This window comes from Etheostoma cragini, chromosome 5 (genome assembly GCF_013103735.1).
Source record: "Etheostoma cragini isolate CJK2018 chromosome 5, CSU_Ecrag_1.0, whole genome shotgun sequence".
In the NCBI taxonomy this organism is placed as follows: Eukaryota; Metazoa; Chordata; class Actinopteri; order Perciformes; family Percidae; genus Etheostoma; species Etheostoma cragini.
Genome location: NC_048411.1, coordinates 7,698,084 through 7,720,433, shown reverse-complemented (window position 1 = coordinate 7,720,433; position 22,350 = coordinate 7,698,084). Strand labels below are relative to the sequence as shown.

The 22,350-nt window shown below is 41.2% G+C and overlaps 1 protein-coding gene across 4 annotated transcripts in view; it reads left to right on the top strand.

The window, feature by feature from the left end:
- npdc1b (neural proliferation, differentiation and control, 1b) overlaps positions 1–22,350 on the top strand; it is a 51,480-nt gene that overhangs the window by 21,758 nt on the left and 7,372 nt on the right. For 3 of the 4 annotated variants that reach the window (XM_034871932.1, XM_034871930.1, XM_034871931.1), the window contains exons 2-8: positions 6,586–6,744; positions 7,716–7,805; positions 7,885–8,067; positions 9,839–9,905; positions 10,369–10,450; positions 13,889–13,968; positions 14,135–14,234. In XM_034871932.1, coding sequence (XP_034727823.1) covers positions 6,586–6,744; positions 7,716–7,805; positions 7,885–8,067; positions 9,839–9,905; positions 10,369–10,450; positions 13,889–13,968; positions 14,135–14,234 — 761 coding nt within the window. The remainder of the gene's footprint in view (positions 1–6,585; positions 6,745–7,715; positions 7,806–7,884; positions 8,068–9,838; positions 9,906–10,368; positions 10,451–13,888; positions 13,969–14,134; positions 14,235–22,350) is intronic. The other variant, XM_034871933.1, reaches the window with a different exon arrangement.

The window sequence follows — 22,350 nt, the reverse complement described above, 5'->3', positions numbered from 1 at the left end:
GAATTATTGCCAGAAGAGTCATTGACGAGTGTATTGTCTGTAAGAAGGTAAAGGCAAAAACCTGCAAGCAAATAATGGTAACCTTGCCCGAAGAAAGGTCAAGTCCTGCTGCACCATTCGAGTTCATATCTGTCGATCTGTTTGGACCTTACCACGTGAAGGATGATGTCAAGAAACGAGTAACCACGAAAGTATGGGGCGTTGTCTTTTCCTGCATGTCCAGCCGAGCCATCCATGTCGAGCTAGCAAACACACTATCAACAGAGAGCTTCCTACTTACCTATCAGAGGTTCACCGCTTTCCGAGGCCATCCCAGGAGAATTTGGTCTGATCCTGGTAAAAAACTTTGTTGGCGCAAAACCCATCCTGAAAGAGATGTACACTTACCTGACTCAACAGAATAAAGAGTCACTCGAAGAGTATGCTGCTGAAAATGGGACCACCTGGACATGGAAAATCCTTCCTGCCGACTCACCTCACCGAAACGGGGCAGCTGAAGCTGCTGTCAGGGTCACCAAGAAAGCCCTCCAAAGTTTTGGCAATGTAGAGGGCCTTACCTACAGTGAGTTTCTGACAGTACTCCAGCTTGCTGCCAATCTTGCCAATGAGAGGCACATCGACGCTAGAGTCCAGAGTCAAGAAGGGCACATCCAGTACATCACGCCGAACAACCTGTTGCTTGGTCGAGCCACACAACGTGGAGACTTCCAAACTGTCGACTACACCACGTACAAATTCAAGGGACTTAGAGGAGTACAAGCAGTAATTAACAACTTCTGGAAGTCCTGGAGCCAACTTGCTGGTCCAAACCTGTTCATTAGCAGTAAGTGGCATACTGCTGAAAGGAATGTTGCTGTTGGAGACGTAGTTTGGCTCTGTGACCAAAACACACTGAGAGGGCAGTTCAGGCTTGCGAGAGTCGTCTGTGTGAATCCTGATTCCAGAGGTGCCGTCCGGGATGTTTGTGTGAAGGTCTCTCCAAGTTCTAACATTTCAGCGAGAAGTCCAAAACCTTGTGCCAGGCTGCCGGAATCAAGTACCATACTGCATCGGGATGTCCGGCGCCTTGTGGTCCTTATACCAGCAGAGGAGCAAGCCGGAGAACAGCCCACCTAATGGCAATCTTTCGGGGCATCGCCACAAAAACATTGAGTGGGAGGTGTCTCGCTTATCTGGCGGGGGTGTGGCTGTATCCCGTCGGCGATCCAGTTCCTTCACCTGCTCGCTTTCTCCTCTGCACGCCGCCCCGCAGATGGCTCCTGCGCGCGTCCTGGTCGACGGCCCGCACGTGACTGCGCGCGCCCGCTGGACCAGGTGGATTGAATCGGGCAATCAGACGCTCGCGCCTGGTTTGATCAACGTGTTACAAATACACGCATCAGTCATTTGACTGGTGTGCACTGGACTAAGACGGCAGAAGCAGACACTGTGAGGATATGGGATTTCGATTGTGACAGGCTATCGGTAAGCTTACATGGACTCTTATTTGGTTGTTTATGTTTGGTGTTTAATAGATTAGGGTATTGTTGTGGGTGAAAAGGTTATCACTGTGTCAAATCTAAATACCTTTTTGTATAGGTAAAGGATAAAGGAACTAGGTTTACTACTGTGCATTTGTTAGTTAAGACCTGCTCTGTTTGTTAGTTAATACTATACCTGATTTTGGTGTATTATGTACTTATAATTTAAATACTTTATCCACATTGGTTAAAATACCTGTTTAATTGTTTTCATTTTCTTTTGTGTATAAAGGTTTTTTACCTGCTGTTATACCGGCCTGGTACCTGATGAACCACAATGAACTGGTCAAAATAAATATACCTTGAGTAAAATCCGAAGTCTGGTCCTTCAAGTGTGGACACCTCACAGCCCAAAGAAACACTTGACAATCATGTTGGACATAAAAGCACAAATAGATAACTCTAATCATGAAATATTATATAATACTTATAAACAAACAAATACCGATAATAGAGGTAATTTAATACACGCTTTAAAAGTTGGACAACAGCAAATTAAAAGTAAATTTATTAAATCCATAAGGAAACAGGACGGTGTCGTTGTCTGAAGAAAATGAAAAAAGAAACGTGATCAGAGAGACAGTGGCTGTGTGAAGATTTTACTAGATAAGGTTCCCTCCTTCAGCTCTCTGGACTTCTCAGAGCTAGTGGGAGATATTAGAAAAGAAGAAGTCGTGCAGGCCATCAAACAACTTAATGTGGGTAAAAGCCCCGGCCCCGACAGCCTGTCTGCAGAGTTTTATCAGCTAAACACCGATGAAGTAATCAGTGTCCTGACAGAGATGTATAATGAAGGGCTGAACAGAGGCTGTATGGGGGAATCATTTTATCAGGGTGTCATGTGTTTGTTGTATAAAAAAAGATGATGAAAATGATATTAACAATTACAGACATTTGACTATAATGAATGTTGATTATAAAATATTAGCCAAAGTTATTATGAATAGAATGAATAATATATTAGATTAACTGATAGAGCGGGAGCAGACGTGTGCCATTAAAGGCCGTTTGATGTGGGACAACCTCTGCACACTGAGAGAAATTATACATAAACCCGGGAAGAAAGACTTTTATATAATCGGGCTGGATCAAAAGAAAGCTTTTGATTATGTCTCCAGAGATTATTTATGGGCTGTAATGAAACATTATGCGTTCCCAGAATCCTTTGTTCATTTGGTCAAATGTCTGTATATTAAATCCAGTGTTCGTGTGAATGTAAACAGTGTTTTAACTGAGCCTTTTAACGTGGAGCGGGGGGTGAAACAGGGCTGCCCCCTGAGTGCAGCGTTATACATCCTGGCCATCAGGCCCCTGATTAAGAGCATCAAATCGGACTGCCTCATATCCGGTGCTCATGTTGGGCTCGCGCCCAAAGTCACCGCCATGGCGTATGCTGATGACGTCACTGTAGTAATAAAAAATCAAATGGAGATGGATATTTTAACAAATCATTTAAGTTTATATGAGCTGGCTTCGGGTGCAAAGCTAAATCATAATCATAAAACAGAAGGTGTTTGGATTGGATCGAATCATGCAAAACGGGATACTAACATTAAAGTAAAAGATGAGATTAAAATCCTGGGCTTGACCAGCTGTAATACAGACTGTAGTGAAAGAAACTGGGAGCTTAAGCTCAGTAAGGTTAAAGAGGAAGTAAAAAAAATGGGAAAATAAAAACACGAATTACAAATTAAGAGTTAATATCATCAAAACTTTCCTCCTTTCCAAACTCCTTTTTATTGCAAACATTTTTCCTGCATCTCATAAAATGATAATCCAATTAAACAAACAGTGTGTGAATCTGGTATGGGGCACAACGAGAGAGGTAACAAAAAGAGAGATTATGTATAAAAGCAGAGAATATGGGGGGCTTGGTGCTGTGGATATGGGAATAAAATTATATATTTCCTTTGTAAAACATAAATCAACAGCATTGTCCAGGAATGCTCTCTGGGTCGGTTACTCCTCCAGGTGGAGGAAGAGGAGAGGCCGAGCAAGACAGGGATCAGAATATATGATTAATTAAGGTGATTTTATAGATGAATATCGAAAACTTAAAATTGATTGGAACGTTCTCCCCAGTAAAATGATTGTTAAAAAGATTCATGATTTTAAATATGGTGGGTATATAGAGTAGAAGTATTTAACTCAAAATGAAGGAACCCTGCTCCAGAAATTTAAAAAAAAAAAAAAAACCTGTCAGAGAGCATCCTGGACATGAGGTGGTTGATGTCTGTCAACAGGCTTCCTGTGAGAGCTGTTGTGTCTTGGAGTTGCTATGTGAAAACCAAAGCCTGTCCCATGACCACATGCAACAATGATGAAACACAACAGCATTTCCTCATGGATTGTTTTACATCAAAGGAAGTCTGGGACAAATTGAAAGCGTGTGGTGTGAAGTTGAATGTGTCATATAAAAGTGTAATGTATTGTATAATGGACCAGAGTGTTAAAGAGAGAGAGAAAGAACTCTTGCAAATAATCAAATGTATAGTGTGTTTAAAACTTTGGAGCACCAGATGCTGTATGGCATATAACATACTGTTATTACCAGCGATGAAGTTTGTAAGCCGAGCTGAGAAGAACAAAAAGCTCTGGACAAAAATAAGCTCCTACCTTGGGACATTATTAATTTGTAATGCTTCGCACTTTATTTATTCTTTTGCACTTTATAGTCTGTTCTTTGCACTTTAGCACGTGCACTTTAACTCATGCACTTTAAGCACTTTATAATGTAGGCTAGACCATGTCATGTTTGTAAATTGGCTGCTGTTTTTATGGATTGTTTTGCTTTCTAATGTTTACTATAGATATCATGTATTTTGTAAAATTTCAACAAAGTTCTTAAAAAAAAAGAAAAGAAAGGCCTGTCAATGGGATTTTGAGCTTCTATGTATGTCCTATTTACCCACCGAACTGTCGTTATTCACACATGAGAAGATATAATCGGTTTTGCATTCTATCACCCCTTTAACAGTTGGGGCGTGTTAGCATCGTGGCGTCTAGCAAGTACTAGTAGCCGTGATAAATTAGCCTGAACTAATGCTTACCTGTTCAGGAGGAAATTAGCCAACTCTGCGTCCTTTTGGGCTCCAAGCTGTCTCCATCTTTTAGATACATCTCCAATATTTACCCAGGTTTGTTACATCTCTGGTCACAACTTTTAGAAACATGGAGTTTTTCTGGAATCAGATTCTATCTCCGTTGATCTTGTTTGTTTACTGTTTCCATGGCTGTACTATAGCTGTACCCGCTGGGTTTTTGGTTTTACAGGTAAACCTGCAGTGTTTACCACACATAGACCAATTTGTGGCGGTGTGCCACACAATCAACACCGGCTGGCACACATTGCTAGATTTTCTTTCCCTGCTCTCTTCTGTCTCTCTGTCACTCTGCGCGCACACACACACACACACACACACACACACACACAGACAGCCCCTCCATGCACACAGCGTCTGTCTCCATGAAAACAGTGTTGCCAATTTAGCAACTTTCCAGACCTCCTTCGCAACTTCATTTTACAAAAGCAACTAGTAACAAATCTGGTGAATTTCTGTAGTGAATACAGCGACTTAAAAAAGTTGCCAGTATTTTCCAGCAAGCATGTGAGGTATTGCTCTCCTGTAGCCGCCAAAACAGTCACCTCTTTCTGAATCTGTTTTGTGAGGTGCAGAGTTGCAGCCCCTCCCCTCCCCTCTCTCCTCATGTGTGACAAAACTGCACACTGTGCGCATGCAGGTAGAAAACGGAGAAAGGATAGGGTGTTGGGGCCGGTGTAAGTCGGAGAGACAGCGGGACGTGATGGGAGAAATACGCCACTGAGCTGGCCTGGCCATGGGCAAGCTCCCTTTTATTAGAATTTATTTTTTTACTTCAAAAGGGAAAAAATTGTATAAGAAAATCATGTATTGAATTTGTAATTAATTGGCTAAAGATTTCTATTTCTTTCTATCTACCTTGCTGATACAACCACTATGCTTTATGCAAATTATTGCGTAATGAAGTCACATATATGCAAATGAGCGAATGACAACATATGCTCATTTGCACATATCCCTCATACATATTCCAAAGTGTACAGGGATTATGGATATACACTCCTAGACATTAGTGTTATCAATATCCTCATCTAGATGTAAGAAAATAGAGCATTTTCCAAACTACTACAACTATTTCCAAAACTGTAAAAAAAAATAAAAATCACTTTTTATGGGATTTGGGGTGTTATTTTGTGTCTCTGGTGCTTCCACACCTAGAGAAACTTGGAGAAAACACTATCCATGGTGTTTTGAGGGATACACGGTTTCTGAATGTCTTCAGTCTTCAGTCTCCGGTTGAGTTGTTAGCCAAGATGAAGTGGCTAACCGTAGCACATGCTAACGCTAGCGTGCTAGCTTGTTCTCAATGGCAAAACACTGCTATAACGCACACTAGTTTACCATAATCTCCAAAAGAACTATTTCCATGTCCCTGTTCTGCAGGTATTCAACAAGTGTCCCTCGTCTAGAAGAAGTCTTCCAGCTAATTCTGCCTTGTACTGACCAAAGTTGGAAAAAGATTTATCTAGCTGATGTTATCTTACCTAGCTACTGCGCTTGTGCAACTCCCAACAAAGATAGTATAAAAGTGAGATGTCTCACTCTGTCACTAAAAAAATTGAGATGTCTCACTCTGTAGTTAAACAGAGATGTAAACACACAGGGTGAAAAAAGGATCTGCAGCCATGTGCGGTATAACTAAAATATGGTGTTTTTTAGAGAAAATTTAACCATGTTAACCTATTCTGGTACAACCTCAAAATACAATTATGAACCTGAAAATGAGTGGTGGGTGCTTTAAAACTATAGTGCAAAGTGTTGTCTCTCCCATTACATGAACCACCATAAGATTTTTCACTCGTGAATGTTGCGACAACAGCTTCTGAGAGTTGTGTGAAGCTGACAGTCTTAATTAGCTCAACTCATTTGGCAATTTAATGGACGTTCTTTAATATAAAAACTTTCTGCACTAAAGCTTTTATTTTCAGAGAGTAAATAACTCTGGATCATGGTTTTCTTCACAGGATCTCATCTGTGCCCTCGGAGCTTAGATTGTGCCCGGGCAGGACGAGACTTCTGCCTGCCCGGCAGCTCACACTGCGGACCCTGCCTTCGCCCTCTGGTGGAGAACTCCCGTGGCCGCTGTGTGGTCAAGAGGAGACATGCTCCTCACTCCCTTAAAAGTAGGTGGTAGCAATAAATAATAATAATACATTTTATTTAACAGCGCCTTTCTAACACTCAAGGACGCTTTACAGACAATAAAAGACAGATACAGGGAACATAAAAGTGTAAGTAGTAATAACAAAACAAATAAAACAAAAAACAAAAACAAAACAGGAACTGCATAGTTGATTATAGTTTAAAGTACAAAATTGAGCACAAATAATATGGGAATCGGAAGCCTTTTTTGAAGTTTGTCTTGTACTAGAGACTAAAAGTCTTGATCTCAGCTTTTAGTGCTTCCATTTTCTCTCTGTCTGTTGTGATTTCAATTTTGTTGAAGTGTATTGTTAAATCACTGGAGTTCTTTAAGTTTTTATTTGACAGCAAATGCAAGATTTTGACCGCTAAACGTTTTTGAAGGTTAATGTCAGTACCAGTATTTTGTAGATTAATGTGTCTCCCAACTTTTTGGAATCGCTGGAGTAACCGCTTACAGACTGGTTTGTTGGTGTCTGGTTAAAAGCTTTCACAAGCAACACAACGTCTTGTTATTTTAGCGTTTTTGTCTAGATCTTCCTTCCTAGGTTAAACTACTCAACAATATAACGCCTACAAGTCCAGCTGAAATGATTAAACACACAGTTGATTGACAGACCTGTTTGGATCATTTCCATGCTAAACATGGGAAAGCTAAAATGTGAGGATTTTCCTGCATTGAGTACTTTTACATTTAATACTTAAGTACATTTTCCCGATGAGACTTACATACTTTTACTTAAGTAACGCTTCCAATCCAGCATTTTTACTTTTTTTACTGTGGTATTGGTACTTTTGTGCGGGATCTGAATACTTTCACCACTATTTTCCTTATGCAGTTTTAGTCTCTTTTGAGGGTTGGAATATAAATATAGTGTTTGGATTGAACCCTTTTGTATAAATAAGTGTTTTGTTAAAGGCAGCCATGGATTCTGGTTTCATGTTTCTCTAGGTAAGGTGAGCACTTATCCTGAGCTGGATGAGGAGATTGACTTTCTCTCTGCCATCATCAGTGAACAGAGAACTGATTCCAGGCTGCCAGGTACCGGATAGGCCAGTATTATCCTCATATTCATATTTACCCCTACATCCCACATTATGACAAATGTTTTATTCCTTAGCTCCACCTTCCCAAGATGTCTCTCAAGCTAAATCCAATCATCTCGGTGAGCCTGGCCACGTCCATAGAGCATCTGCCACAGAGCAGCCCATGACCCAGCCACCCACCACAACAAACCACACTCCCGCTCTGCCCAGCGATCCCATCATTCTCCCCTACCCTCCTAATGACTATGTCTTCATCAGTAAGTCTTTTCTGTTATTTGGCTATGACCTAATTTCTCTTTTTTAAATGTACGTCTTGAGTTTGAAGTAGTATTTGTTTTGACCTGAGTGCTTTGGTAAGTAAGATTTAGGTTAATAACTATATATTACGGTAACACATTTACAAAAAACACAGCAAAAATATTAGTAGAGGACAATACAGTAGCCCAGAAAAAATCGGAATGATTTGTTGAATGAAGTGTTTTAACAATCCATCTTAGAAGACTGCTTGATTTCAGTTAAGTTGACATCGTTATTGCCCCACAAGAGGTAATTAGTTTTGCAGCAAGGATGCATTAAATCAGTAGGACAATAAGAAGACATTATAAATACTTTGTACTAAACGTACTATACACACAATACCAAATTCTATACAAGGTTAATACGATTAAGACAAAGAAAACCTTCCCGTCAGACACCGCCTACCAAGAGCCTGGGTCTGTCCAAAGTTTCTGCCTAAAAGGAAGTTTTTCCTTGGCACTGTCGCACTGCTGCTTGCTCTGGAGGAAACTACTAGACCTGTTGGGTCCTTGTAAATTCTGGAATGTGGTCTAGACCTCCTATATCTGTAAAGTGTCTCGAGATAACTCTTGTTATGAATTGATACTATAAATAAAATGTAATTGAATTGAAAAAAGTGAAACAATGCGGGGCATTGCTGAGCAACCAATAGAGTGGGACGTGTGTTAAGAGGCTTCTGCAGATTTTGAATAAAACCTAATTATTATAGTTATTGAAATTTCTTTTTTTTAAATAGTTACCCAAGTGAATTCTGTTCTAGTTAGCATTTAATTTAGAACAGTTATAATGTCTGGAAGAAACCCCAAAGCTGAAGCCTAGCCCGCAGATGTTACGCTCTCCTACAGGTTCTTCGTCTCCGCCCCAACCCTAACCCTTACTCGGGCCAAAACATTCTCGCTGACTCATACTGAGTTTGGATCCACCTTTTGTTAGAATTATGGAAACATGGACAATGTTAAAGCAGCTGCCTAAAATTTAAAAAGAGCCATAGAGGAGGCAACAAGAGACTACGGGAAGAAAATTGATCTACAATTGCAGTAGGGCAACCCTAGACGTATGTGGGAGGGTCTAAGAACTATTAAATATTACAAACAGCTGGTCAAAGATAACCTCTGCTCCTCGCTACCCAGTACAGTGGACCCATTACAGTTTGACTATCGTGCCAAACTATCAACCAAAGATGCCGTATGACACATTCCACACCGCCCTATCTCACCTGGAGAAGAAGGGAGCTATGAGAGCATTTTTTCAATTTGGAGTAGATTTTATCGGAAATTCTTGGGAAATACCGGCATGTAATTTCCCAGTTATCAACCAGGGCAGCAGCAAGTAATCAACTTGAACTGGTCGTGGAAACAAAAATGGTCCATCATGCATCTTGACGTCAACATGCATTCAAAGGTCTTCTTTATCAAACAAAATGTTAGCACTTTCTCTTAGCATGTTCTGAAATTTCTGGATTAATCTCAAATTTTCTATGGGGTTGTACAGAACAACTGGAATGGTACTGTGTCAGTTAGTTCTGCCCCACTCTATTACTGGTATCAATGCTGTTTTCACTGTTGAAACAGGGCCATAACAGGCACAATATCAATTTTCAGCAGCTCTTCTTTAAGCTCTAAACTCTGCTTCAAACACAGAACTTTGAGTCAGTGATCATGTCTTCCTCTGATGCTAACAGATCTACATGACATGCTCTCTTTCTTACTGTGTGTTTGTATTTCTTCTCAGTCATGAGCAGTGTCTTCATCGTGGCAGGTTCGCTGGCTTTGGTCATAGCAGCGGGCTGTTGGATCAGGTAAGATATGTATTACTCTCTACACTACTACATGCAGCACTCTTTTAGGATTCTCCGTTTTAGGATTTGACAATATAGATTTGATTTTATAGATTTAGATTTCAATTCAGTATTGTGTTTTGAGGCATTAATATTATAAAATACACGTTGTAGCCTTTGTGACAATAAAATATGTTTTGGATAAAATCAACAAACGTAATAATTAATCGTGATAACAATATTGATCAAAATAGTTGTGATTATCATTTTGGCCATAACTGTACAGCCCTAGTACAGATTATTGGATTACATTTTAACAATAATGTTAGGTTTTATTGTGCACAGTTCTATGATGTCCTAGACAGCAAGGCATGCCAATCAATTCCAAATGCTTTCAGAAACATCAGAAATTAAGTACTGGGTACCTCTTGAATTCGTGATTCCCCATCTGCAAGTGGGTCACTTTTTAAAACCTTTTTTACAGATTGCAAAAAGGTGTGCATTTAACTCAGAAAATGGACTATCCTGCATATAGACTGATGAGAGCCCAAGCCTTTGACAATTTGGTGAGTAGAACATTCCTGTAATCTGTTTCATTGTTACATGGAAAGAAACTTACTTTGGGTACTTGGACAGGTAGGGGACTTTTGTATCAATGTAGTTTTTCTAAACATATCTTTATGTGCACATATGCAGAAAACTACTACTACTATCATTTCTTAAAGTTAAACAATGGATCAACAAGCAGTCACATGCACTCCCCAACCCACAGGTCCTTATCACCCCACTGCAGTTCCGTGCAGTTCTCAGCTTTATATTGTGTTTTTGCCTCTTACAGCTCATTGTTTTTGGTTTTACAGACCATCAGCAGCAGGTAGTGGTTTTCAGCAAATATGAAATGCTCTGGAATCCCACTGTACACTACTTGCTCAGCACCAAACAGCAGATACATACAGGTAGAGACTATCTGGTAAACATAGTGGAGCATTAGGCAGTTAAAGAGGCTGAGTTTTTTCGTCAGCAAGCGGCAATGATCGGGGTCATAGCAGGATACAAACATTTGGATGCTTGTTTCTTAGTTAACGGAATTTATTAAGGAAAATTTGATTTTCTTTAAAATAATCCACCATGGTCTTAACTATATGCTGATGTTCTGTTGATCATCTCTACAGATGCTATACTCAGTGAGTATTGAGCGACATTTTTATTCAGATATATTGAGATGACAGACCTTTGACAATGGCTATGCCAGTTTTTCCCCTCACCAAAATGTAGCCTAATTTTGGAGGGTCCCGACAAGCTAGCATGACATAGTTGGTGCCAATGGATTCCTTGGATTCCATTGAAAAGAACGATTGATTCTTGGATTTCATTAATCGATTTTGTATTATTCAAATGAAAAAGGATTTAAAACGGAAAAGTTTTTTGTATTTTTAAACCCAGCCCTAGAAGAAAGAATATTGTAAAGAACAATAGGACTGCAGCGTGCTTTGTTGGCTGGACTTCTAACTAATCTTGCTCTATGTCTGCTGAATCTGTAACTAAGCAACTTTTTGTTAACACTTTCACCATGTTGTGTTTACAGCTTTTTACGCTGGCCCAGTAACCAAAAAACAAGTATTGCAGCTATTATTATGTTGGATAACTATGTAATGCTTAACATAAAAAAATTCATGGTTCTCATAAACCGCATTATAGTGATAGTAAATGCAGTAAGTATAATAATTATTTATGTAATGTACTACTAGTTTACACATTCTCTATTAGGCAAAATTAAATTCTGAACTATAAATTGAAGGCCACGTCTTAAAAACGGCCATGTTCATCCGAGGCCTTAAATTTCATTTAGTCAGGTCTAAAAAAGGTTTTACCCTCGTTCATTTCCAGAAAATCTGACCGCAGAAAGAAAAAGCATTGAGTCGTAGCTAACAAAGTGGAGCAAAGGCCTATGAGGTCTATGAGTAGTGATTGTGTGCATGTCGCATCTTTGGGCACCTGCTATCCAAGGGATAGTTAGCCAGTTGAGATTGCGTGTGTGCGTCCTTGAGAACTGTAGGTCGTATAACTCATGACAGTGTGAAATACGTTTGCGTCTCTTCAGAATTTGGTGAAGTATGGAAAATGGGAAAGTGTAGTGTAGACATGGCTAGATCACAGCGATTTTCGCTGTTGGTTTAAAGTGTTACTAATGTTTTTTTTGGTAATGCGTTGTATAGGTCTTAAATTTCTATCTTAATATGTATTTAAAAGGTCTTATATTTGACTTACTAAAACCTGAAAGAACCTTGGAACATGTAAATTGGGATTATGACTATTTTTGTTAAGCTAGTGCTTGGTGGTGTATAGGGCTGTAATCTCCCAGTCGACTAGTCGATTTATTGGTCGATATGTTCTGGCTCCACCAAAATTCTGATTGGTCGATTTTTTTGCCGTGTTATTTCATCTAGTGGAAGTACAGACCGTTTTGGGTTATGGGTGGAAAGCCCTAATTGCTAATGGGGGTGTAACAGTCTGTCTTTAGAAACAATCCCCTTGTTTTGGATTAGCCCAGCCCACTGGGGACAGATAGAAGAAAGAACTAGAAAGCATTTTTTTAGTGGTTTGCTGAATATTTCTTTAATTGTGAGTGTTTAATTTAAAGTCAGTCCTCCTCTACCATGTCGAAGACATCGACAGTGTGGCAGCATTTTACAAAAATTGATAACGGAAAAAAGTTGAATTCAAAGTTTGCAAGTTACAGTTTGCATATCGCAGCTCGACTACAAAGATGGCGTATCACCTAAAAATGGTAAGCTAACTTTTCTGCTTTAGGTTGCCCTGTCTGTTTTGAGCAGGCTATATGAACATATCAGAATTGGCATATTTCATAGTCTAATAATCGTTTATAACTACCGGCGGACCCTCCCGCAATGACGGGAATAATTAGGTGCAGCGGAGCAACATTATAAACGCAATAACAATTCACCTACAGTCCCGCTGCAGAGACCGGAGAAAGAAAGGTTCAGAGCAATGATTAAAACGCTGCATTTTACAATGTCCTGCTTCACCGAACCTACTGACATTATTTAAACACCAAATGAGGCTGACAGCGAAGCTATGTTAAATCACCTACTTTTCTACAACAAACTAACTCACCTGTGTCCAAGGTAGTGTTTATGCAACTGTCTTACAACAATGTTTTGAAAGGGAAACAATTTTAAAGTTGTTTGTATGTGTATTCATTCAATTTAAGATTATTTTACTACTTTGCAGTTTGCACAATAAAAATAGTTGAGATTGGTAACTGTTTCATGCATTCTCCTTCATATAACATTGTATAATGTTGTGGAAGGTTGGTGGTTTGATCACTGTCCCTGCAGTCCCATGTCGAGGTCTCCTTGGGTCACTGAACCCTGAATTGCTCACAATGCTGTGCCATTAGATTGTGTGAACGATGAATGGTTCCTGTACTATTTTAAGGCGGTTTGTGTAGTAAGTAAATACAGTCCATTCACGTTAGTGGCATCAGTAAGTTATTCAGTAATATATTCTTACAGAAAGCATTTTTATGTTGAGTGTTTTCTTATTCTGTATAATGGTTTACCAGAACCTGGAAATAGAGTACCAAAATGAAAGTTGAATTGTTAACTGTTGTCTGCTACAAAATAACCTTGATCTATGTGTTTTCAGTTCAAAACTCTTCAGAGCTCTTTTAACACAGAGAAAGGCTTAATGTTGGACGCCTCCTTAACAGTGTGATCCAACAATTTCTTGCTGGGCAGCACCCTAAAAGTTCTAGTTCAAGTTCAAAACCTTTATTTATCCCCAAGGGTCGATTCAAATGGCAAAAATAAATGCCACAACATTAAAAGGACAAACGCACCCATCCTTTAAGCGATTTCAGAACCTGAACATGTGTAGAAAGGACACATGCTCTGAAGTCAATGTCAACAGAACAGTTTGACAGGATGTGGATGAATACCACTGAGTTTATAATGTTCCCTCTGTCCCTCGGTGTGTTTCAGCCCGGGGACAAGAAGCTGGCCCACAGTGCCCAGATGTACCACTACCAGCACCAGAAGCAGCAGATGCTCTCCCTGGAAAAGTGAGTCATCCCCGTAGCCTAGACGCATTCATTTCTCCTGGGCATGTTTGTGTCTCCTGCCCCTTGTCTTTTGTCTCTCCCTACCGTCTCTGCCTCATCGAATCTGTGTTATCTTCTGAATTGTGTGTGTGTGTGTGTGTGTGTGTGTGTATGTGTGTGTGTGTAGACACAGGGATGATGCAAAAGTTCCTGACTCAGGAGCATCGACCGATGAAGAGAACGAGGACGGAGATTTCACAGTGTATGAGTGTCCTGGATTGGCACCTGTGAGTAAACGCTGCGTCATTACAGTATCTCAACTTTTATTGTAAGTTACATTGTTTATATCATCAGGTCAACATAATTCAATACTGACTCAATGTTCAATGTTCACCAGAAATCAGGAATAAAATTATGGTAAATAATTAAATATTATATTATATTTTAAGTCATGATATAATATTAATTAAATGTAAAGCTGCATTGATTAATCATTAACTAACAATGGCTCAAATGTCCATGTGTAATGTGATAGATGTCTCTCATAATGAAAAACACACAATTATTCTTTCAGCTCTAGCTCTTTGCGATCTTGGTTCAAGCAGCAGCAGGAAAGTGTGAAAAGGCTCAGTTGCTAAGCACCAAACAGCAGACAGACAACGTAAGAAATGTCAAAGAAGTAGATTTTTTTCTCAGGAGTTGATGGAGACCACCAGAGCTAAAAGGAGAGTGAATATTATACTTAAACGTGTCAGTCGGACACCAACATGACTCCTAATGAATGGTAATATTGCTGTGGTTAATAATTGATTATTTAAAAAAAGGTAACTGTTTCCGCACTTGTGCAAATCAGAAAAGAGAGTGATTGAAAGAGGATGGGATAATGGACACAACTTAGAGTTTAGGCAAAAGTGCAGAAAAAAACAAACAGAAAAATTGCCAAAAGGGGAAAAAAGTTTTGTATCTATACACATGATCTTATAAGACAAACATAAAATAATTAGGCAAAACACATATAGGGCTGTTGATCTACTTTATCACATTACATCTGACTACCTCATGTTTTATGTTCAAAGCAAGGTTATTACAGTTTTGCTTTTTTCATTAGTTTTTATTTTTATTTCGTTTTAACGTTTTGTTTGACTATGGTTTAGTCTAAATTAGTTTTTAAAGCGGGTTGGGTAGTTGTTTAGATGGGGTTTTATGTTTAGTTTTAGTCTTTCTTTGTAAAATGGGTTCAGTGTTTCCTCAAAAAAAAAAAAAAGAATTCAGCTGCCGAGGGAACGTCAAAGGTTACCTGAAAACAGCGTGTAGTTTTTCTTTTTGGCAACTCGCATCACACTTTCAATCACTATGACCACTTAAATATGAACAATAACGTCGCTGTCAACGGGCTTATCTGCTAACGTTAGCTACCGACTGTTACCTGGAAACCATCCAGTAAATAGACGGTATCGTAGGAAGGTTACTGAAACCGGTGATTTAAAGTCACTGCTCATTTTACACACAGTTTAACAACAAAACAAAATGCTGAGTGAACATTACTAGCTACATTTTTCATGCTGGTTTTGCACCCCCATTAACCTGGAAAACTGTTTTAAAACAGTAGCTAACGTTAATACAGCGTGTCTGATGAATCCGGCGTCTCCTGCAGCGGAAGAGCTAAAGGACCGCAGAGTTCGCTTCATCAAATTCAGCGGCGCGTGGTGTACAGATGTACAGAAACCCTGTTGTGCATCTGCCCTATACCATGGTAAATTGGATTAAAACTTGGTTGTGACAAATACTGTATATGTCAAAATTTAACAAACTCAGATTTATATGTATATTCTTTTTAAATCATGCATAGAAATCTACATAAAAATTAATTTGAGATGCATTGATAATCAGTTTAGAATAGAATCGTTGGCCTCTGCATCAGAAAAGGAATTGTGAGGTGCGTAGAGATAAATTTAGGTGATATTTTCAAGATAGAATAGTCTTTTATTGTCATTTTACATTTACAATGGAATTGGATACGTCAGTATCAGTGCAAAACATCAGCAAAGGTGCAAAACAGGTGAATAAATAAATGTAAAAAAGCCCCTGAAAGTCACTATAAAAATATATTAAAAAATAAAGACACACAAACACAGACACACAAACACAGTGTGTCTGTCACAGTCGTACCACACATACGACGCATTTGCTGCACTATTCATTCTAGTTCAGTTATGGCTTTTGAATAAAAACTGTTTGAGTCTGTGTCTGTGTTTTCATTGTCCTAAAACATCTTCCTGAGGGCCCTGATCCAAACCGAGTGTCAGGGTTAAAATGGATCCTTTAGTATGTGTCAAGTTCTGATGTATTTCTTGTGCAATTCCCCACTTAAAAAAAGACAGTCCCTCCACATGAAGAGTTTTACTGGATTTCACCCAATAAACAGCCATAGGATCGGTTGTTTGTCTTTTATTAACCATTCCTTGGTGGGCACTAAACAGGTGAAAAACCTCAAAAGAGAGACGACAAATACAAATTATTATCTGAGTTGACAGCCAAATTAAATACACAAAATTATTCACATTTAACTCCGATAAACGCATTATTGCTATTATAAACTGTTCCAATTTTAAACAAATATAATCGAAATAAATACCCACAATTTTAAATGAACTGATAAGAGCCAGGTACTGGCACGCCCAGATTGCCTGGTAGATTTGTTCCACCTGGTTCACCACTGATTGAATGGGAGGAGCTCCCAGGCAGTTTGTCAGCACACCTCCCACTCGATCTTCCCACGGGAACCGATGGAAAGATCGTAAATCAGCACCTCCTGACTGCCGGTCAGCTCTGAGTTTGGTCCTCAACTGGTAGCAAGACAACCAGGCGTCCAACATCTCTGTGCAGAACCGTGGTTTGGGTTGCTTCTTTCAGGACTTTGGCCAACGGCCGGTTTAGTGTGGGTTTTGTGACAGGAAGGCAGGAGCTTTGGACCACTTTGACGTTCACGTCTCAAACAATGCCCTTAGCATCTGGATTTACGCTCACCACCCGTCCAAGCTTGAATTGGCCCCCTACTGCATTTCGGTCGCACAACAAGACAATATCTCCAATAGCAACATTGCGATGAAGAGTGTGCCATTTACTTCTCAGAAATAAGTTTGGGCCGGCAAGCTGGCTCCAAGACCTCCAGAACTTGTTGACCTGGTTCTGCATCTCTCTGAGTCTCTTATAAGGGTAGTTTGCCAAGTCAAATGTTCTGATCTCACCGCTTGGAGAGGCTCGGCCCAGGAGAAGTGTGTTGGGTGACACATACTGCACGCTTTCTTCATGGCTCTGCACCCTGGCGTCTATTGGGCGTTCGTTGGCAAGGTTTGCAGCAAGTTGTAGTGTTGTCTGAAGCTTGCTGTAGCTGAGGCCAGTGTTGTTCCCCAGGCTCTGGAGTGCCTTCTTGAGAACGCGGACAGCGGCTTCAGCAGCCCCATTGCGGTGAGGTGAGTCAGCAGGATGAATTGTCCACTACCATTTGGTACCTTTTTGAGCCATCTCTTCTATTGAAGTTCTATTCTGAGCATCCAGGAACTGATACAGCTCTCTTAGTACAGGTTTGGCAATCTAGTAACCCAGATTCCGGCTCTCTGTACACAACAAAGCGGCCTGTAGTGGTAACTGGGAACGTCACCCCTTCTTGAGCAGCTAGATAGATGTCTCTTATTGCTTCTTGACGTTCTGTGGTGGTCATAACTCCTTTGTGGGAATTGCCTCCCACTTTGGGTTCTCAATGGACTTAGTTGCAGATGTAAACTTTTTGGCTGCTCTCCAAATAAAAGCAACAGTCTTGATTAGACGCTTCAGGCTACTAAAGTGCCTCTCATCCACCAAGTTTAGGACAGCTGCACCAGCAGGAAGTCAACCCACAAAACTTGGAAGACTTCTTTTCGCTTGGACTTTTGTGAGTGCTGCCACGAATGACTTCTTTTGCATATTGTTAATGCTTTCTCGAGCTGTCATAGACACATCTTTTGACGACATAATCGGCCACTCGTTCTCTGGAAGATGTAGAAACTCCGGCCCTTTTTGCCACTCTGAATGGGCATCAAGTTCCTTTGGATCCAGCTCCTCTAGTAATAATGTTGGCTATATTGAGTGGTCCAGGTCCTGCTGCTGTGTGCTTTCTTGGATCTATCCAATTCTATTAGCAAAGAAAGTCTGAAATCCATAGCTTCCACGCTGGATAGCTCCAAGAACAGTCTGACTGTCTAACAAATGGTACCATCTTTTTATCTGGATCTGGGTATGCTGTTCAAAGTACTTTTTCAGGCGGCTTGCAAAAACTGCACCACAAAGTTCTGCTTTGACTGCATCCCACTTCTGGTCTAGAGGTGTTAGCTTTGCTTTTGACTCCACTAGTCGAATTGTTAATTGTTTGTTACAGTTCCACCGCAGGTAGAGGACAGCACCATTGGAGCTTTCACTGCCATCTAAAAAAGTGACAGCGACTGGTTCAGTTGTTGCTTTTGGTGGAGTAAGGGCTCTTGAGAACCCTACTTTGCTTAGCTGGACGTACTCCTCAAAAATTCTAATTGCATCCATGCGGAGCTCATCCGACAGAGGAAGGTCCCATGTGTCCTTGACCATGCTACACTTTGGTTTTGCCTCTTGGAATGCCCTTCGGACCAAATAGCCCCTTTTTGCTTTGATGGCGTTGTCAGGCCAACTGGGTCATACAAACCAGCAACTTGACTCAACAGTTCATGTCTTGTCAGCGGGTCTGGTGTCTGTGCTCGCACTTCTTCTAGCAGCAAGTCTTGTCCAAGTCTCATCTTTTTCTTTCGCTTGGAGAAGTTGACCTTCACCATGACATGCAATATGTCTTCATCCACAATGTAGCCGAGACCGAGTGCCTTGTTGTCTTCCTCCTTAAGCTGGTTCGGCAGAACAACAATATTTGGTGATGCCTTTTCCCTTTCTCCTTTACCTTGACCTGAGAAGACCCAAGGCTTCAGTGCAAACCTGCCTGCTTTTAGAATAAGCTCCACATTCTTTGTGATAACTTCGAGTCGTTCACGGCAGTTGTGGGATGTCAAGATGTCATCGATGTAGCTGTGCTCATGTAATACTCGGCATTCCTCTGTGAGGTGGCTGAATTGAGGCAGGTTAGCTGTCTCCCTCATGGCAAGTTGTGCTATGCAATCTGCTGGCTTGTCCCTGATATTCACTCTGGTTACGGCGTACTGCTCTAGCTCATCACCCTCTGAATCACGCCACAAGAACCGGTGTAGATGGACTTCCCTCTCCTCAAGCCCACACAGAATTGTACATTTTCCTGACATCTCCTAGAGCGGCGAAGGAGCCTTGGCGGAATTTGAGGAGGACAGGGCCTTCAATTAGAAAGTCATTGAGACTTTGGCCTTTGTACCTCGGACTGCTATTCCAGACAAGTCTTACCGGAGTGGTAACAGAGTGGGGGTTGGGTGCGATAAGATGACTGATATACCAGACAGGTCCATTCCAGTTGGCTAGATCCTCTTTGGTCAGCTTTTTTGCAGCCCGACGGTCAACCATTTCGTGGACTTGAGCGCCATAGGCTTTTTTCCACTGCAATTCTTTGGCGAGCTGTCTCTCTGTTCTGAGGAAGGTTGCCCCTACTGCTCTTCTGTTGTTTGGCAATGTTGATGGGTCCATGAGCCATGGATATCTTGCATGCCAGTGTGGACTATCACTGTGGTCATCAGCACCAACATAAGTCAGACCACCCTTTACGACTTCTAGCTCCCTTTCTTCAGCCAGAGTCACGTCTTTGCCACCAGGTTGACAACTGCCGCAGCGACATCCTCCACATTTTTGGGTGCAGGGGGCGCCAATTCTATCCCATCTCCACCACTCAACAAAATCTTGTGTGGTAATAGCAGAACAAGAAGACTTGATGGTAGGTTTGTCGTAAATATGTTCTTCATACCTCTACGCTGCTGTTCTCATTGACCTGGCGAAGTGCGCCCTGGACTGGTGTGCTGTAACTGTAGCTTCTTCATACAGACCAGGGTGTGTCCCTGCAATTGTCTTGCCCAACGGCCCATCCCATAGTACAAGGTCCCCAACGGTGCGTATCTTCTGTGGGACCAGTCGCCCTTCCTTATGGCTTATCAAAAGCTGTATCTGTCTTGTTCTCACAAGTTCATTTTGGGGGACATCTGAAAAGAACTTTTGGAGTTTTTTGGCCGTCACATGTTTATGGATATATGCAATGCTGTCCAAACCATAGCAGAGGAGTTGGTGGGATCTGAAGTTGCCTTGTTCTGTGCGGACCCGTATCTTTAGAAGGTACCGTTTTGTGGTAACTTGAACTTTAATTCCTCCCACACCGTGGACGACAAGGGTTATATCTTCACTTCTAAGGTTCAACCGATCAGCTGCATCATGAGTTATGTAATTTGTATCCGATGCCAAGTTGATCAAAGTCCCAACTTTTTGTCCTGCATTTGCTGTGATTTCTAAGAGCATCATGATGACTGGCCACTCCATGATTCCATTCTCTGGAAGACTAGGTTGGTTGGACACAAGAGAGGTTCTGGCTACAGTGTTGCAAAAGGCATTGCGAAACTTCTCTGCAAGTTCAGGTGAAAGGCTCTTAATGAACTCTTCTTGAGCTTGGGTGTAACGCTCTCTTGTGTCACCTCCCACTTTGCTGTTGTCGGGCCTCTGGGGGAAATTCCCTTTGGATGTATCAGCTCTCGGGCAAAGATAATAGTGGTGCTCTGCAGCACGCTGTTCTCTGCAGTCTGGCCTCCTGTAACTCTGATTTACAACAGTCACCTTCCTTATGAATCTCCAGGCATTTTTTGCAGGTTCCCAGCTTCCTGACAGCATCTCTTTTCTCCGACAGCTTAAGCTCGCGAAACTTTTGGCAGAAGTATAGCCTTTTCTTATGCTTACCGTCCCCGCAGACCACACATCCTTGAGCCTGGTTGCTCAGTTGAGTGGAAGTTCTGGTTCGAGCTTGCCGATGTTCAGGTTTTAGCTTTGGTTCCTCCTCTCTCAGTTGGTCCAGCTTCTCATAGATGGCTTCTTGACCTTGAAGAAACTTGAGGAGGTAATCAAATCGTTTGTCTTCTTCAGCTTCATCATCTTTACCAGCTACATGAAGAAGCCATTCCTTCTTCAACCCATCAGGGAGTTTACTCTATTGTTTTTGTCACAAGAGTTTTTTTTATAGCACCAGTCTTGCCAAGCTCGTTCAGATCGATCAGGGCTTTTTCTACAGATTGGATGAGCTCAACAATCCTCCTGGGCTGGTTACCTTTAACTGCTTGGAGTCTTTGGAGCTCTTCTACTATCTCAAGGGCTATAGTTGTCTTATTTCCAAAGCGGTTCTCCAAAACCCAGAAAACCTCCTCAGCAGTTATGTAAGTTGTAAGGCGGAGGTCTCGTATTGTCTTCTCATCCACACTGTCGAGAAGTCGGAACTTTTTAATCTCTTTGGATCCAGTAGGTTCTCCCTGCATCTGGAGCGCTTCCCAATCTTTTTTCCACCGGTGAAACTCTCGGCGGATGCCAGAAAACTTCGAGAGGGCAGCTGGCTTCAATATAATTGCTGGTACACAACTGGTTGCAGTAGTACTTAATCTGCTGGTTTCTCCTCTGACGTGTGCCCCTATGAAATCTGCTTGTCTTATTGTGAGTTTTGGCAGGATGGTTTCAAGGCCTTTGATACGACTCTGGAACTGTTGTTGCTCTGCTGGGGGGGCCCAGCACTTCCAATGTTTATGTACCTCCTTCGCAGCCTTCACAAGTTTCTCTAGTTGCCCGATCATAAAGAGATATACATCTGGGTTTTTACTTGGGTCCACAGCTCCCACGTTTTCTGCTTGCGACTCTGCTGTTGTAATTGTTTGCGTCAGATCATTTTCCCCGAAATTGGCCCACAATGTCTTTTGTATGAGGTCCTTTAGCTCTTGCAGTTTTATCTCACACTCATTGGCTGTTTTGAACAAGTCCCTCTTCTGCTGCCCACTCAACTCCTCTGCATCAGAGTTTTCTACAATACATTGCTCCTCTACATCATTGTTGGCTTCCTGGACTTGGCCAGCTTCTGCAGTGAGCTTCTTAAAAATGTCTCTGAGCTCCTCTTCTGACATCGTTGTATGCATTCTTAGCACATTATTGGCCAGACGGGAAAACTGACGCTTCGTTGATGTCCTTGCGGTCTTAAGCTGCTCCACTAGTAACGAATCAGCCATTGTAATCACGACAGCCGGGCGGAAACAGTCTTTATTCGTCTCAATGGACATGTGTCTCACTTCTCCAGTCTTGAAGCGGTTTTTCACTGTCAAGTTCTGATGTATTTCTTGTGCAATTCCCCACTTGAAAAGGACAGTCCCTCCACATGAAGAGTTTAACTGGATTTCACCCAATAAACAGCCATGG